The sequence below is a fragment of the Sus scrofa genome, chromosome 1 (assembly GCF_000003025.6).
Source record: "Sus scrofa isolate TJ Tabasco breed Duroc chromosome 1, Sscrofa11.1, whole genome shotgun sequence".
Classification (NCBI taxonomy): domain Eukaryota; kingdom Metazoa; phylum Chordata; class Mammalia; order Artiodactyla; family Suidae; genus Sus; species Sus scrofa.
The window spans coordinates 272,372,717-272,387,363 of NC_010443.5; the positions used below are offsets into that span (position 1 = coordinate 272,372,717).

At 57.8% G+C, this 14,647-nt stretch overlaps 2 protein-coding genes across 2 annotated transcripts in view; one reads left to right on the forward strand and one right to left on the reverse strand.

The window, feature by feature from the left end:
- BARHL1 (BarH like homeobox 1) lies at positions 409-7,507 on the forward strand. The gene is made up of 3 exons (XM_001929435.5): positions 409-1,350; positions 5,324-5,546; positions 7,213-7,507. Exons 1-3 carry the CDS (start codon positions 885-887, stop codon positions 7,505-7,507), a joined length of 984 nt encoding a protein of 327 aa, XP_001929470.1. The 5' UTR covers positions 409-884.
- Positions 10,869-14,647, reverse strand: part of DDX31 (DEAD-box helicase 31) — a 70,811-nt gene continuing 67,032 nt past the window's right edge. Inside the window, exon 20 of the mRNA XM_003122262.5 lies at positions 10,869-12,842. Coding sequence (XP_003122310.3) covers positions 12,668-12,842 — 175 coding nt within the window. The 3' untranslated portion in view covers positions 10,869-12,667. The remainder of the gene's footprint in view (positions 12,843-14,647) is intronic.

The window sequence follows — 14,647 nt, forward strand, 5'->3', positions numbered from 1 at the left end:
GGAGCCGTGACATCACCCCCAAAATCGGCCGGAGCCAATCAGCGTCATCACTCCGGGGACACGTGGGCGAGTCCCCTTTAAAACACACACACACACACACACACACACACACACACAACATAACGAAAAAAAAAAAGAAACAAAAAAAAAATACCCCAGCCCCAAAGTAAAAGTGACACAAGTTCATTTTTTAAAGGAAGGGGGGAGGCGAAGGCGCGCGCGGAGGAAGGGCTGAGAGCGGCAACCTTGGAGCCCGGAGGCGCTGTCCACGGTGCTGACGGGCCCCCGGAGCGGTGAGAGCGCGGAGAGAGGACCTTCGCGGCCAGGTGGAGCGTCATGCGCCGGGGGCCGCCGCCGCCGCCGCTCTCCGCGGTGCTGACGCCGCCAGGTGCGCTCCGTTCCGCCGGCTGGTAGCGCCGCTCGGGCCCGCTGCTCTCCGCGGTGCTGACCCTGCCGCCCTCGGCCACCGCTCGCCTGGAGGAAGCGCGCGGTTTGGACTTTTTAAAAGCCCTTCTTTATTTAGATTCCAACATCCTCGCCTCTCTTCTGTGCCAAAGGGGAGCTCAGGCCGTCCGTCTCCCCCTTTGCTCTCCCCAACTTGGCGCACCCTCCCTCCCATTTCTCCCTGACACTCCCACCACCCCCCCTCGGCTCGGCGGCTCGGCGCGATGCTGCAGAAGACGCGCTGAGCCCTTTTGGATCTAATGCGCAGAGGAGGTTGGCCCAGAGCTCCCAGGCTCCCCCAAGGCTGAACTCCGTCCAAGGTGCCCGCAGGCTCCCTGCCCGCCTTCCCCATGCCAGCCCGCAGCTAGGGGCAGGGGCAGCGGCGGCTGGGGTTGGGGGTGGGTGGGGAGCTTTTGGGGAGGACAGGTCGCAGCTTGGCTATGGAAGGCTCCAATGGCTTTGGGATCGACTCCATTCTCTCCCACCGAGCGGGCAGCCCCGCCCTTCCCAAGGGGGACCCCTTGCTCGGGGACTGCCGCTCGCCCTTGGAGCTGAGTCCGCGCTCGGAGAGCAGCAGCGATTGCTCTTCACCAGCCTCGCCAGGAAGGGACTGTCTGGAGACGGTGGCCCCACGGCCTGGCGGGGCATCGGGCCCAGGTTTGGACTCCCACCTGCAGCCTGGGCAGCTCTCGGCCCCAGCCCAGTCTCGCACCGTGACCTCCTCCTTTCTGATCAGGGACATCCTTGCTGACTGCAAACCACTCGCGGCCTGTGCACCCTACTCTAGCAGCGGGCAGCCGGCCGCTCCTGAGCCTGGGGGCCGTCTTACGGCCAAGGCCGGGGAGGACTTTAGAGACAAGCTGGACAAAAGTGGCAGCAACGCCTCATCGGACTCCGAGTATAAAGGTAAGAAAACAGGAGGTGAAAACTTGGGGGGATGCTGTATGTCTGAACGCTGATGTTAAAACTGAAGTGCGCACACACACACACACGCACACACACACACGGGGACAGACACATGTTCACCCGGAGCTCCCTCCAGGGCCCAGGCTGAGCAGTCGGTCTCGTCTGAGCCTTTCAGCAGGCCCGTGGTTATTCTTTTGAGCAACAAAGACTCCAGCGGAGAGTGAGGAGAGGGACATCGTGTGTTCCAGGAGAGGCTCCCCAAAATGCACGAAGCCAACTTTCCAAACTTCGATTGAGACCATCCAACCTGCCGGTGGGCAGGAGCACATTCCTATCAGGCCAGCGGCTCTCTGGGAAAAGACCTTGCAGAAACAACAGAAGACCCAAAGAGTTTTGCTTGAATGCTCTTTTATGAGAGTGAAAACCTAGTAGGGATTTCCAGCTGAAGCCCTGAGAATGGTCAGAATTTTCCATCCTTTCATTTGAATTTCCAGATGGGTAGGGGAATTGAGCTTTCCCTCCCGCTGGGCCCGGTGTGATCCGGGCCCAGGGAATCATGCAGAAGAAACACTCACTTCAAAGCAGAAACAGCAGCCAGGCGGCTGGCCGGCTGGGAGCAGATTGAGGTCTAGTTCAGAAGCGAGGCCTCTGCACCCATCCAACTGCTCGCACGGGACTTGATTCTAAGTGCCCTGTGCAATCATCTTCAGGTTGTGGGGGGGGGCACCCGGAGAGTCTCCAGTGCCCAGCCCACACCGGGGTTGCTGCCCCTTGGCGGTCCTTTGGTCCTTCTCACCTCCGAGAGTCTCTGCTGTTGCTGCTCCCTTGCCATCCTGTCTTAATCAGAGATTAAGACCAACGGGGAAAGGAGGAAGAAAGGGAGAAAGGCAGGGAAGGAGAGCAAAAGTTGCCCCATTGCGTTTCGCGCCCCTGGCCCCTGCCTTGACTTTAGCTCTTGGTGAGACCAAAGGCGCCACGCTCTTTCTTGGGAAGATCTCAGGAGGCAGGAAGGGAAGGCGCGTCAGGGCTGCAGGGAGAAGGCCCCAGGTCCCCATCCCGCAGAAAACCAGGGGCTGGCAGAGGCTGCGCAGCGCTCTTTCAGCCTTCTAATTAATTCCCAGGACCTTTCCATGGCATAAAACTTTGCTGTAAAGGCAACTTCGTTATTGTCTTGGGGGACCCTATACCGCCTGGTCCGCATTTGCACGAAGTCTTCACAAAAATTTAGGAACGCTTCTCCTGTCACGGAGGCTTCCTTTGTGGACACGCCCTGACCTCGGACTCAAATCAGTTTGGGGCCCCATGTCACACCTCACGTCCCCACACCGCAGGGCAGGGCCTCTCCCTGGCCTCCCTGGGCCTAGAAAATGGGCAGGTCGGGCTGGAGCAGCCCGGAAGGAGGTTCAGAGGCTTGCGACCCAGCGAACCTTCCTCTTCTCCTCCGGGGCCTGTTTAGAGAGGTGAGAAAAACTTGCCCTGGAGAAAGAGAGCCGGGAGCGGGGGAGGGGGCACGGGAGGCCAGTAAATATATATATTTACAACATCATGTTTTATTCTTTATACTTCCCAGCAGCAACACCCCAGTTTCATGGTTAGAGGAAGAGGCAAGGCTCGCCAGTATCGCATCCTAACGTCTGGTGCTGGTGCTGGTCAAAGAGTTTGGCTCTTGGCTCCTTTTACTTATTTATTTATTTATTTTCTTGCCCGTAGGTAGGTGGGATTTGGAGGAGAGGTTTCATTTCAGATAATTGGAATATCAATTTTCTTCTCTTGTTCTTGATGAGAATCTGATCAGGGAGGTGACGAAGGCCGGCCGTCCACAGGGCGCTTAAATAGGTTTGGAGCTGAGGAGGGTGGAAGGTCTCTCCCCACCCCTGGGCACCGCCGCTTTTGCACCAACAAAGCCCCGGGTGAGGAGGGAGAGGGAATACCGCCGCCACCGCCACCGCTGCCCAGACAGTGTCTGGAGCCTTTCTCGAAGGTGGAGCCGAGGTAGGCGAGCTTGCCGAGAGACAGACACGCCGGGCTGGGCATCTAAGCAATTCCCCAGTCCACCCAGTGTGCTCAGAACCATTTCCTTCAAGGAGGGTGAGGAAGCGAGGTCAATGCCACCGCCTTCCTGAGTTCCTGGTATCAAAGGTCCCTCGGCATAACATTTAAAGAAGCTGACGCCGGGCTTTGAAGGAAGGCGGTCTGCCGTGCGGTCTTGCCTGCTAGAGCCGATATCCGGAGAAACAGAGAAACGGAAACTGGCGCTTTGCACCCAGCAGGCAGGGTCGGGGGCCGGCGGCGGTGGTGGTGGGGGGGGCGGGCCTGGAACCCAGAGATGTGGAGCTCTGGGCTGAGCGGCAACGACAAGTGTGTCTGCCGGCTCCAGCCTGTACTGGAGAGAGATGAAAGAAAAAGCCCCTGGAACCAGTCTGTTCTTCCCAACATGGCAAATTCAACCTCCAGCCCACCCCACCTTGGAGCTGGGCCCCAGGAAGTGGGGGTTTTTGGAAATACAGTCATTCCGGGGAATGAGGTCCCAAAGTAAAATTTCTGCAATATCAAGTTTGAGGTTTGGATAATTGTTTCCTTCAACTTGTTTAAACTTCCACCTGCCAGGCATAGACAGAACTCAAGTTCCCCCAGCCCAATCCAGCCCCATCTCCTAAGGGAGCCGAGCCCCTAGGTGGCCCGAGTCCAGGAGGCAGACAGAGGCTGCAGGCTGCTCCGGAGGAGGCAGGCTGGAGGCACGGCCCCGGCTTCTCACCAGCGTGCACTCTCCAGGCTCTCCCGCCTGCCTGGGTGCAGCTGGTGTCCAGCGCCCTCCTGGTCTCGAACCGATGCCTATCCGGCTGAAAAGTCTTGTTCCCTAGTGGCTCAATTAACTGGATTATTGTTTCCTACAGAGAGAAATCAACTCGCATTCAGCTGAACCCTGTCACTGCCAACGCCATGCTCAATGAAACTCACCATAAAGGAAAATAGAGAAAAAAAAAAAAAGAGAGAAGGGAAGCCCTGGCCTCCCACTGCCCATTTTGGGGAGGTGGTCTCTAGTTGTATCATCACTTTAGGGAGAGGAGGAGGGTGGCCACTGAGCTTGTTTGATCAAACATGAATTTTCTGTGCAGTCAATCCCAAAGGCAAGTGTTTGGGGAAAAAAAGAATACACCTTGTCGGGTCCCATCCTTGGGATTCAGGGGCCGAGACCCTGCTGGGGTGTCCCGCCCGAGGTGGGAAACACACGACAGCCACAGCAGGCATCCTACTGGCAAGGAAACGCGGACCTCAGCGACGCGAGTGTCCGAGGGGCAAAGGCGGCGGCGCTTATTTTTCCAAGTGCTTCGTGCTTCCAGATCTCGGCACCTGGTGATTAGCCTTCCGCGCTGAGAGCTTTCTTTTTGTAGTTTAAGAAACTGGAAACCATCACTAGAGATTTGCAGGATGTGGGTACGATTATTTGTTCTTCGGGACCACGATCCGCTCCGGGGCAAATGGGTTTTTGTCCCTCCACACGGGCCTTCTCCCCCCCAGACTCTGGCCCTCAGCTTCCTCCCTTCTTGGTCTGGATGAAGCCAGAGAACCGGGACACGGATGTGTAGCAGAGTTCTGCACCCCTGCGCACGCCCCTGCACAGCCCACCTGGCCAGAACCCCGGGATCCCCTCCCCTTTCTTCCCCTCCCCTGGCGGTCCGCGAGCCCATCTGTTAATCCCTCCAGGGAGCGCCAGCGGAACGCGGGAGCCGGGTTGAATTCTCTCTCGGCTGTGGGTACTTCTCCCTGGAGGTGCCCATCCTCCTTGCTCGGGGGGCTCAGAGGTCCCAGCCCTGAGTGGCTTTGCCACAGCCCCACAGGCTTGAGTGTGGCGGGGCCACCCGCCGATGCTGGGAGCTGCCTTTACACCAACGAATGCGCAACGGGCCAGCGGCCGGCTGGGCTGGGAGGGTAGAGAGAGGCCGAGGCCTGACGCGCAGCTGTGTCTCCGCAGTGAAGGAGGAGGGTGACCGTGAGATCTCCAGCTCCAGGGACAGCCCCCCGGTGCGCCTGAAAAAGCCACGCAAGGCGCGCACGGCCTTCACAGACCATCAGCTGGCGCAGCTGGAGCGCAGCTTTGAGCGGCAGAAGTACCTGAGCGTGCAGGACCGCATGGAGCTCGCAGCCTCGCTCAACCTCACCGACACGCAGGTCAAGACCTGGTACCAGAACCGCAGGTGCGCGTGCGTGCGCGTGGTGTGGGGTGGGCAGGGCCCCCTCCTTACTCCTCCCTGCCCCTCCATAGGACCCACTAGTACTCCATCTGAGGCTCTAAGGGAGGGCCCCTGAGCCCGTTGTGTTCCCACTTTTCCCATTCTATAAAAGTAGGGAATGTGGAGGAAACTGAGGTTTTAGGGAGAGAAGGATTTGCCTACAGTCCACAGGGAGGGAGGGAGACGGGACTGGACTCAGTCGCCAGTGCTCAGTTACCTCCAGGACAGGTGGACACACACACACACACACACACACACACACACACACGTGGGCCACTGGAGACCCAAGGCTTGCCCACACTAGCCACATCCTACCCCCCCAATGCCCCGCATCCAGCCCAGGCAGCAGCTGGAGGGCGGGTGGCTAGGGGGTGCCTCCAGCTCTCCTGGGATTCCTCTGGCCTCTTCAGCTTTTCTAGTCCCCACAATCCAAGGAGGGAGGGGGCCAGCCCTAGTTCCTTGGGGACTGGGTGACGGGGCAATTGGTGTTGGGCACTGGCCTCGAACCCGCGTTTCCTAATCTCCCTTCCCAATGCATTCACAGGATGAAGATAAGCACGTACACAACGGCTCTCACATCCAGCCAGACATGCAACCCAGTCACCCACTCACATCGACACCACTCACACGGTAGTACAAACACCCGCAGTCCTCCACACACGCTTAGCAGAGGCCGGAATGGTGCTTTCCATAAACAAGCCTCGGAACACGCTGCGCCATTAATAATAAATACCGGTTACTGCTCCAGGCATCAATAATTAAGGCCCGTTACAGTAATTACACAATTATGATGATGATGAATAATTCAGGCAGGGAAACGGGGTTGGTGTGACTCAGTCCCACTCAGGGGGCTGCCTCGCCGGCCAGGTGCACCCAGGAGTCTGGCCGCAGCCCTGGCGGCCAGTGTGGCCTCAGCTTTCTTGCCTTCCCCAAGGCCTAGCCGACACCCTGCTGCGGCGTTCCAGCCTGGGGATCCGGGGCTCGCCCCCAGCCTCGGACTGCGTGCGTGCTCTCTGTGCTCAGAGTACAGCGAGGGCGGCCAGTGTGGTGGAGAGGGTGTGAGCTACAGCCTGCAAGCTACGGCAGAAGAGCTGACAACCAGGGTGCCCCAGTGGTCCTGGACGCTGCCGGGCTGTGAGGCCTAGGGGAGGATCAACCTCGCCCCCTCCACAGATGTCAGACTGAGCCCGACCCCAGAGCCCTGGCCATCCTCTCCAGGGTGCCCACGCCTTGCCAAGGCCTCCCTGGGGATGAAGGCATAGGAGGAGCTTCCCAATCCCGGCTCCAGGGGCACAGCCTGCAATCCCCGGAGCAGTGCGGGCGAGGTCAGACCCCAGGCTTTGGGGTAAGACACTTCCGCTTAGATCCTGGGGTCTCCTCTTTTAGGCCATCCTGAAAACTGGGCCAGGCCTCAGTTTTCTTATCTGTGAACAGGGATAACAGCCATGGAAGGCCGGTGGAAGATGAAGGAGCCGATCGATGCAGGCCGCACGGAGAGTGGGCCTGGCGCCTTATTTACTAACGAAGGAGTGTGACCGCTCTTGGGCTCTGAGGCAGGGGCCGGTGAGGGGCAGGGGTCTCCGGAAGCCACGGTTTTGATCCCGCCTTCCGCGTTTATTTTGGTCCCTAGGACTAAGTGGAAGAGACAGACGGCCGTCGGGCTGGAGCTGCTGGCGGAGGCAGGCAATTACTCGGCGCTCCAGCGGATGTTCCCGTCGCCTTACTTCTACCCGCAGAGTCTAGTTTCCAATCTGGATCCCGGCGCCGCACTGTATCTGTACCGCGGGCCCAGCGCGCCGCCGCCCGCCCTGCAGAGACCTCTGGTGCCCCGCATCCTCATCCACGGACTCCAGGGCGCCAGCGAGCCGCCCCCGCCGCTGCCCCCGCTGGCCGGCGTCCTCCCGCGCGCCGCGCAGCCTCGGTGAAGCGCCCGCCCGGCGGCCCGCAGCGCCCGCGCCCGCGCCCGGGGGCTCCGCGCTCGCCGCTTCCGCCCGCCTCGGGGAGGGCGCGGGGTTTCAATGCCCGTTCCCGGGGGCCCCCTGTCCGGCCCTCCCTGGCGTCCAACCCCGTGTCCTCAGAGGGGCCAAATGCCAAGTTTTCCGAGGCCCAGACCCCCGGACTGAGTCTCCCTAACCCTCCCGGGCCTCCTCTTTCCCGGCCACTCCATCGGGGAGCCCCCTCCTGCCGGATGTACATACCGCCCCTCCCCCCGCGCGCCCCCTCCCCGCTCCCGGGAGCAGGTGGGACGACCCCCGTGCCGCACCCTTCCACCGCCCTCCACGTGCAGCTGTACCCCGAGCCCTCTCCCCACACCCCGGACACGTGGAGGGGGAAACGAGCGTGGAGCCTCCCCCGCCCCCCCCCCACCCCCAGCGCCAGGGCCGGCGGCAGAGCTGTACATACCGTGTGCAAAGTGTATATGAAGTTATTTATTCGTGACCCATGAGCCCGTGACTGTGTCCGTGAATCAGTGAGTTTGTGGCCCGTGCCCACCCCCCCTCCCAGGTGGGGCAGGAAGGGGCCAGGGGACTTGCCCACCCACCTCGACCCCCAGCCTCCACATCCAGCCTCCGGCCGGGGGTCGGTCAGACCCCTCCGGGTTCTCTTTCTTTTTTAAATGTCGAAATAAACTTCTTACAAATGACCAGGCGCCTGTCCGCGCTGCGTCCGTCGGTCCGCGCTCAGCCACCTCCTTAAGATTCCCCTTCCCCTTCTGGGACTCGGGCTCTTTCCACCCTCGAGAAGGAGCTATTTCTGTCTCCCTCCCTCTCTGCCCTGTGCTGCGGTGGCGGGCAGGCGTCTCCCCTGCCCGGCCTCAGTCTTCCCCTCTCTACAGTGAGGCGAGCGCGCTGCTCCTCGCCTCCCCCTGCCTCTCCATCTGCTTGCTCGCCGCTCGCAGTCGGTCCCGGGGGCCAGGGTGGGTGGGGGTCAGCGCCCGGCTCGCTCGGCTGCGGGCCGGGCTGCGGTGCCCTCGCTGAGCCGGCTCATCTGGCCGCAACAAGGGCGCCGGCAGCTGGTGACCGGCCCGCCGGGCCTGGGGCCGACAGATGGGCTCCGAGGCTACTCCCCCCGTCGGCCCCCGCCGCCCCGCGCCCCGGCCGCTCGCGGTCGCCGAGGCAGCTCCCCCCCCCCCCCCCCCCCCCGGCACCGGGTAGGACCCCACGAGCCTTCGCTGGGAAACTTCCCCGCATCGGGTAACCCCCAATTCCTGCACCTTCTCACTTCCCCATTTATCCCAGGAGTGTGTTGGGGACGAGGCCCCGGAGGGGAGCCAGCGTGGATCCCAGGCCCCAGCCTGCGGCTCCAGGGTCTCAGGGGAGGGGTTTAAGTTTTCAGCCAGACTCCAGATCTCCAGTTCACGTTCAAAGGGCCAAGGTCACCTCCTGCGGCCGTCCCTCTCCAGGGAAGTGGGCTCAGGTGCACCCCTGCCACACACCACCTGCAGCTCGGACTCCCAGGACACACCCAGGGCTGGGACATTTGGGAGCGGGGTCCAGTTTCTGAGGCAGGATTGTTCTGCCAGGTGGAGGAGGGGGTCCCCCCAAGTGGACCCGGCTACTGTTACCTCCCGCCCCCCACCGCCCTCACCCCACGGCTTTTCTTTCCAGGGATGGTGAGGGTATTATTCTAATTTTGCAAAATGCACAGCAGCTAATTAAGTCAAGGAGCCCCTCGGCTTTCAAGTTCTTTTGCATGTGAATGGGGGTTGGTAAATCCCCTGCTCTGGCTGTGGTGGGGGGTGACGGGGACTGTCCCCATCTCAGGGTTAATGAAGTGGGAAAGAAGTCTCTCATAGCCTCCTGCAAACAAAACCCCCCATGCAACAAACCCTGCCCAAATCCTACATGGATTGACTTAAACCCAGGGGATAAGTGCTTTAAATTAATCTCATTGAATAAGAATGAGACCAAACAAAACTCTTTAAAATCATATTAAAAATCTATCAAAGGACAACTTGCACTGGTGTGCTTTTCATTTTGTGTGAGTGAAGGAGCTAGGCTGGAGCAACCACCCTTACATTTACACAGTGGCAGTGTAAATCACAGACACATTCTCAACTATGTAATTGTCCTTGTACCTCAGAGGCGATTTCATATCTTACATTAATGAAGAACAAGGCTTCCCTACAAGTTTATAATTACAATATTTAAAATCGTCCTGCACTTCCCATCTGTAATAATAACTTTACAACCTTTGCAGCGAGGTGGGCTTCGGCTTTCATCCGTTTAGAAGGCTAAACTGGTTTCTCGGTTCCCAACCCCGGGGGCTGAGTGAGCTCTCATTTAAAATAGGGGGGAAGAAAAAAAGACTGTGAGACCCCCAAGCGGGCAGAACAATAGGAGACACCCAGAAGGCGGCGTCTCCTCTGCTCCTCCACTGACCCAGCCCACCCCTTATAAACCGAGACTCCACGGGGGTGGGGGGCAACAAAGTTGAAAAAGTTTAGATTCCCGGGCCAGCCTCATCGCAGGGCTGCTGGCCATTTTTGAGAAGATGATTTTAAGGGTGCCCTCGAAGGCTCACAGGCTTCGCTCTGCACTTCCCCGCTGGTGGAGCAGATTAAGAGATAAGGCCTAACGGTCATGCAGGCAATTTAACAAGATGGGTGGCGCACCCTTTGCGAGCGGGGCACCTTCGCCAGTGGGAAAAAAAGCCTTAAATTTGCCTCCTGGAAGGGTTGGTTGGATTCTAATGGCTTCCACCGACTTTCCGCTGAGGGGCTCAGGCGCTAAGTAGCAAGAGCACAAGCAGTTTGGAAACACCTGCCTTAAGGGGCTCCCCTCTTCCCTAAAACTTGCCTCCCTTCACCACGGGGGTTGGGAATCAAAGGAATCTGTGGGGCTTTGTCAAAATGTCCTCTGCTGAGATGCTGGTTGGCTCCGTTTCTCCAAGAGCAGAAAATGCCGTTTGCACCGCATTAGCGCTGCCTTAATCACCACCGAGGGCTCTTCGCCCTTCAGTGCGTGAGAACGGCGGCCCTCGGAAGAGGGGCAGGCGCTCAGGGTTGCAAACATCTGGGATTCCCAAAAAGCATTTTGCAAGCCCATGAGGAAAAACAAAACACACACACAAAAGCTTTGGGCTGCAACATCCCATGAAATGTCTAAATTCCCTGTCACTTTAAATATGGGAATCAGGCTTAGGACACAGAGAAGGGGTGAGTTTGGGAAATTAGGAAAAGAGGCACGATTAGAAATACACACGAAATTAGAATATGTACCGTGGAATTAGGCTAAAGCTTTGCCTAATTGATGCCTGAAATGTATAATCTGTCAAGAGCCACAATAAAGACAGAAAGAGATTTATTTTAAGGTTATTTAAATTTAGATAATATTAACCCTAAATCTGCTAAATCCATGTTTCGTTATTAACTGGGGGCAGGTAATATATTGATTCTAGTTAGAAACAGGCCCACACAGCATCGATGGCAAGAAACCCTCACCTAAGAGTTAGCAAATCGAGTGTAAGTTTCAATCTCAGAATTACAGTCACTTATATGCTTTGCAAGGTTCTGGCACTTCTCCCCCCAGGAATGCAGAACTCTGAGGATTCAGCCTTTAGTGGAATGAGTACTATTGGGGGGGGAGGAGGGTTTCCTTTTGATCATCTGAGATCACTGGCATTAATCCTGTTTTTCACACAGCTGGGTTTTGTTTATCAAGTTTGATCCCTCCTTTTCTCATCCAAATCATGGGGACCATTACACATCGAAAGAAAAGGAAGGGGGTGGATCTGCCCGAAGTCAGTGTGACTTGTGCTGCAGGTTTATTTATTACTCCGGTTACAGATTTCACCAACTGTTCCTATGTGACAGCCACCGCTGTGAGGTCACATTTGCCCTCCTGCAGAGGCTCAGGGCTTGTGAGGCTCAGCAGGAGTCCTTTCCGATGTGATGTCTGCTCAAGTTCACCTCGCCTCTGAGGGATGAAGGCAAGGACTCCGACCCCCACTCCCCACGTCTCCGTCGAGAGCCCACCTTGTAGCTCTCACCACCCTCCCCTGACACTTTAGTCCACGTGGATCTGGAGCATCTGCTCAAGCGCGGCCTCGGGACACCTGTGCCCGAAGCAGCGGGGGGTGGGGGTGGGGTGTACTGAGAACAGGAGGAAAGGTGCAGAGATGAGAATGCCGCTGGGGGCACAGAGAGGTGCCCAGGCCTTCCCACCCCCTCCTTTGGCCCCTCTGGAGTTACCCGTGTCGAGTCTTACATTTATTGGGAAATCAATACGCCCCGGGGGGCCTCTTTCAAACCTCCCACAAAACACAGTGGGGGAGGGAGGGGCAGCCGGGGCCCCAGCCACAATACAGACCCCGGACCTTCCCTGAAGACAAGAGGGGACTGGATGGGAGAAAAAGCTCGGGACACCGGTGCCTTTTGACTTCAAAGGCAAATAATAAAAAAGGCAGCAGTAAATCACGTCGTCCTGAGAGAGCCTTTTCCCTGGACAGGAAGGCGCGAGGGCTGCGTGTGCATGCGACGTGGAGTGCAGAGCAGCCTGCATGCAGACCCTGGGGCTGGTTTCTGAGCCACACCAAGCCCTGCTTCCGGCCTTTTGAGTAAAGCACTGGTGGATCATGAGAAGGCCGGGGACGGGTTCTCCTCCTCCCTCACAAAGTGGATTTGTACGTTCAATTCGTTTTTAAAATCCTCTTCCACAAAACTCATGCCGGCATATGCCTGGAGAGGGCAGGTTAAAGGAAACGGTTCAACGTCTTCAGAAGAGCGTCAACAGGGCAGGATCGAATCCCTTTCGGCTGATGGGCGAGGTTTTTGACATGGGTTGCAGGGCACCGTGTGACGACAACGGGCGAAGACAGGCGTGGGCGGTGACGGGATCAATAGCGCCCGTCCACCAGGCGGGTCAGCCGGCTGCTCTGTCCCCTGCCGGCCCCCGCCCTGCTGAGTCCCCCCGGGCCGCGGCTGGCTCCTGTCCTGGGGGCCCGGGGAGCAGGGAAGGCGGCTGTCCGTTCACTCGAGGGTCCTCTCGCCGAGAACAGCATCCGCTCGGAGGCCGGTCCTGTGCCGGCAGGGTTTAAAAATACTTTTGGGGAGTCTCACGGTCCCTCAGGGGGGCCTTCGGGGTTTACTTTTGTCCCACGGCCAAGGCTGGGCGCTGGGCGCAGGCGGCGCTGCGGGGCCCCGCGCGTTTGTTTGGCCTTTTGACCTTGGCGCCGCTGGCCCCCATCCCGCTGGAGTATTCGGAACGCAGGAGTTCAGCAAGCCGGTGTTTGCTCTGGGTCTTCCTGCGAGGGTCAGGCCTGAAGAACAGTAATGGCAGAGGGGAAAAGGAAACTTTATTACTGCTTTTTTTCTTTCCCATTTGGAAAGGGGCTGATGGCAGCTGGCTCCGAGACTGTGGAGCTGACATTTTTGCATTAACAAAAGTACGATCCCTTCAATAGCGCTTGTTTTGATATTCTATGCGCCAGAAGATTAGATACGGCGCTGACAGATTTTCATAACGGTGGCAAAATATCATGGCATTTTTAAAAGTGAGGCTTTGTTCTGTGTTGTTTTCATGGAAAAAAAAGAACGAAACACACTCATGCTCGGATGGCAAATGAGGTGTATGATGCAGCAGTTTTGCCAGAGGTTGGGGGAGAAGCCGCCCTGCGACTCGGCCACGCTCAGCAGCTCCTGGGACCCCCCCCCACGCCCGCTGCCCCCGCCCCGTGCAGTTCAAAGCAGGGCTCCTCCTGGGGCCCTGGCAGCCGAACGGGGAGGGCTGGAGTGCCAGCCCCATACACCTCTTCACTGACTGGAGACTCCTGGAAATTATTTCCGACCTCAAAAAACCCAAACCCAGGTGTGCTTGGGTGGACGGGTGAGCGTCCGCACGGGGACAGATCACAGCCCCGGGCCTGAGCGGGAAGCTCCCCCACCCCGGCCCCGCCCCAACCCACACAGAAAACGCCAAGGGCCGAAAAAAATCAATGTCAGATGGTGAATCCTAGTAACTGTTTTCAAAAGACAGCAGCCTTATCGTTTATTTGATCAGAAGATCAGAGGGGGAAATTTGTAGAAGCTCAATCGTACACAGGAAAAAAAAGATTATGAAAATTGAAGAGTAAAATAGTATTTCTTGAGACAGGATTTTAGCCAAAACAACAGGGTCGTTACCACTGAACCCATCCTGCTATACTGGCAATTCCCTCAGCACCGACAAGGCAGCGTCCTGGGTTCTTACGAAAGGCTTAATATTTACAGCATTTTCTTTGCTGTAAAGAATCAGAGGATGATTAGACTAAAATAAACATAACAACTTCCTTCAAGGCAGGAATTAAAAAGAGGGCCACAGAGTTCTTGCACAGTGGTTAACGAATCCGACTAGGAACCATGAGGTTGCGGGTTCGATCCCTGGCCTTGCTCAGTGGGTTAAGGATCTAGCACTGCCGTGAGCTGTGGTGCAGGTTGTAGACATGGCTTGGATCTAGCGTTGCTGTGGCTCTGGCGTAGGCCGGTGGCGGCGGTGGCAGCAGCAGCTACAGCTCAATTAGACCCCTGGCCTGGGAACCTCCATATGCTGTGGATGCGGCCCTATAAAGACAAAAAGACAAAAATAAAATAAAAATAAAAACAGGACCAATACAGGGCCATCCCACTGATGAGCAAAGGGGCACCATCCTAGGTAGGTTAGGGCAACCACACCTCCGCCTCGCTGCAGACGGCAGGGTGAAAGCCAGAGTGGGACCAAGTCCACACCTGTCACTAGCGGGTCCTACCAAGAAAACAGGGAGAAACGCAAAGCCAGCCTGTGCTGGGAAAAAAGGGCTTGAGGGGGTAGCAGGACCCAGGATCTAAGGGCCGGGCATTTGCAATGACAAGCGCATATTTGGGGCAGAGACAGGACTTAGGTTAGAAATGTATAGAGAAGCCCTTCTGGCCTCTACATGAGCGCCGGTATCTTCACGCAGTGAGGGCGGCGTCATTACCTCTCCCTTTTGCAGACAAGGAAAGCAGCACAGTAACCACCCCAAGCGCACCGGGATCCGCACAGCGGAAGCCCGACTCAAAAGCAGGGCCAGTGGACTCTCCCCACCAGGCTGCCCAGCCCGAACGGAAC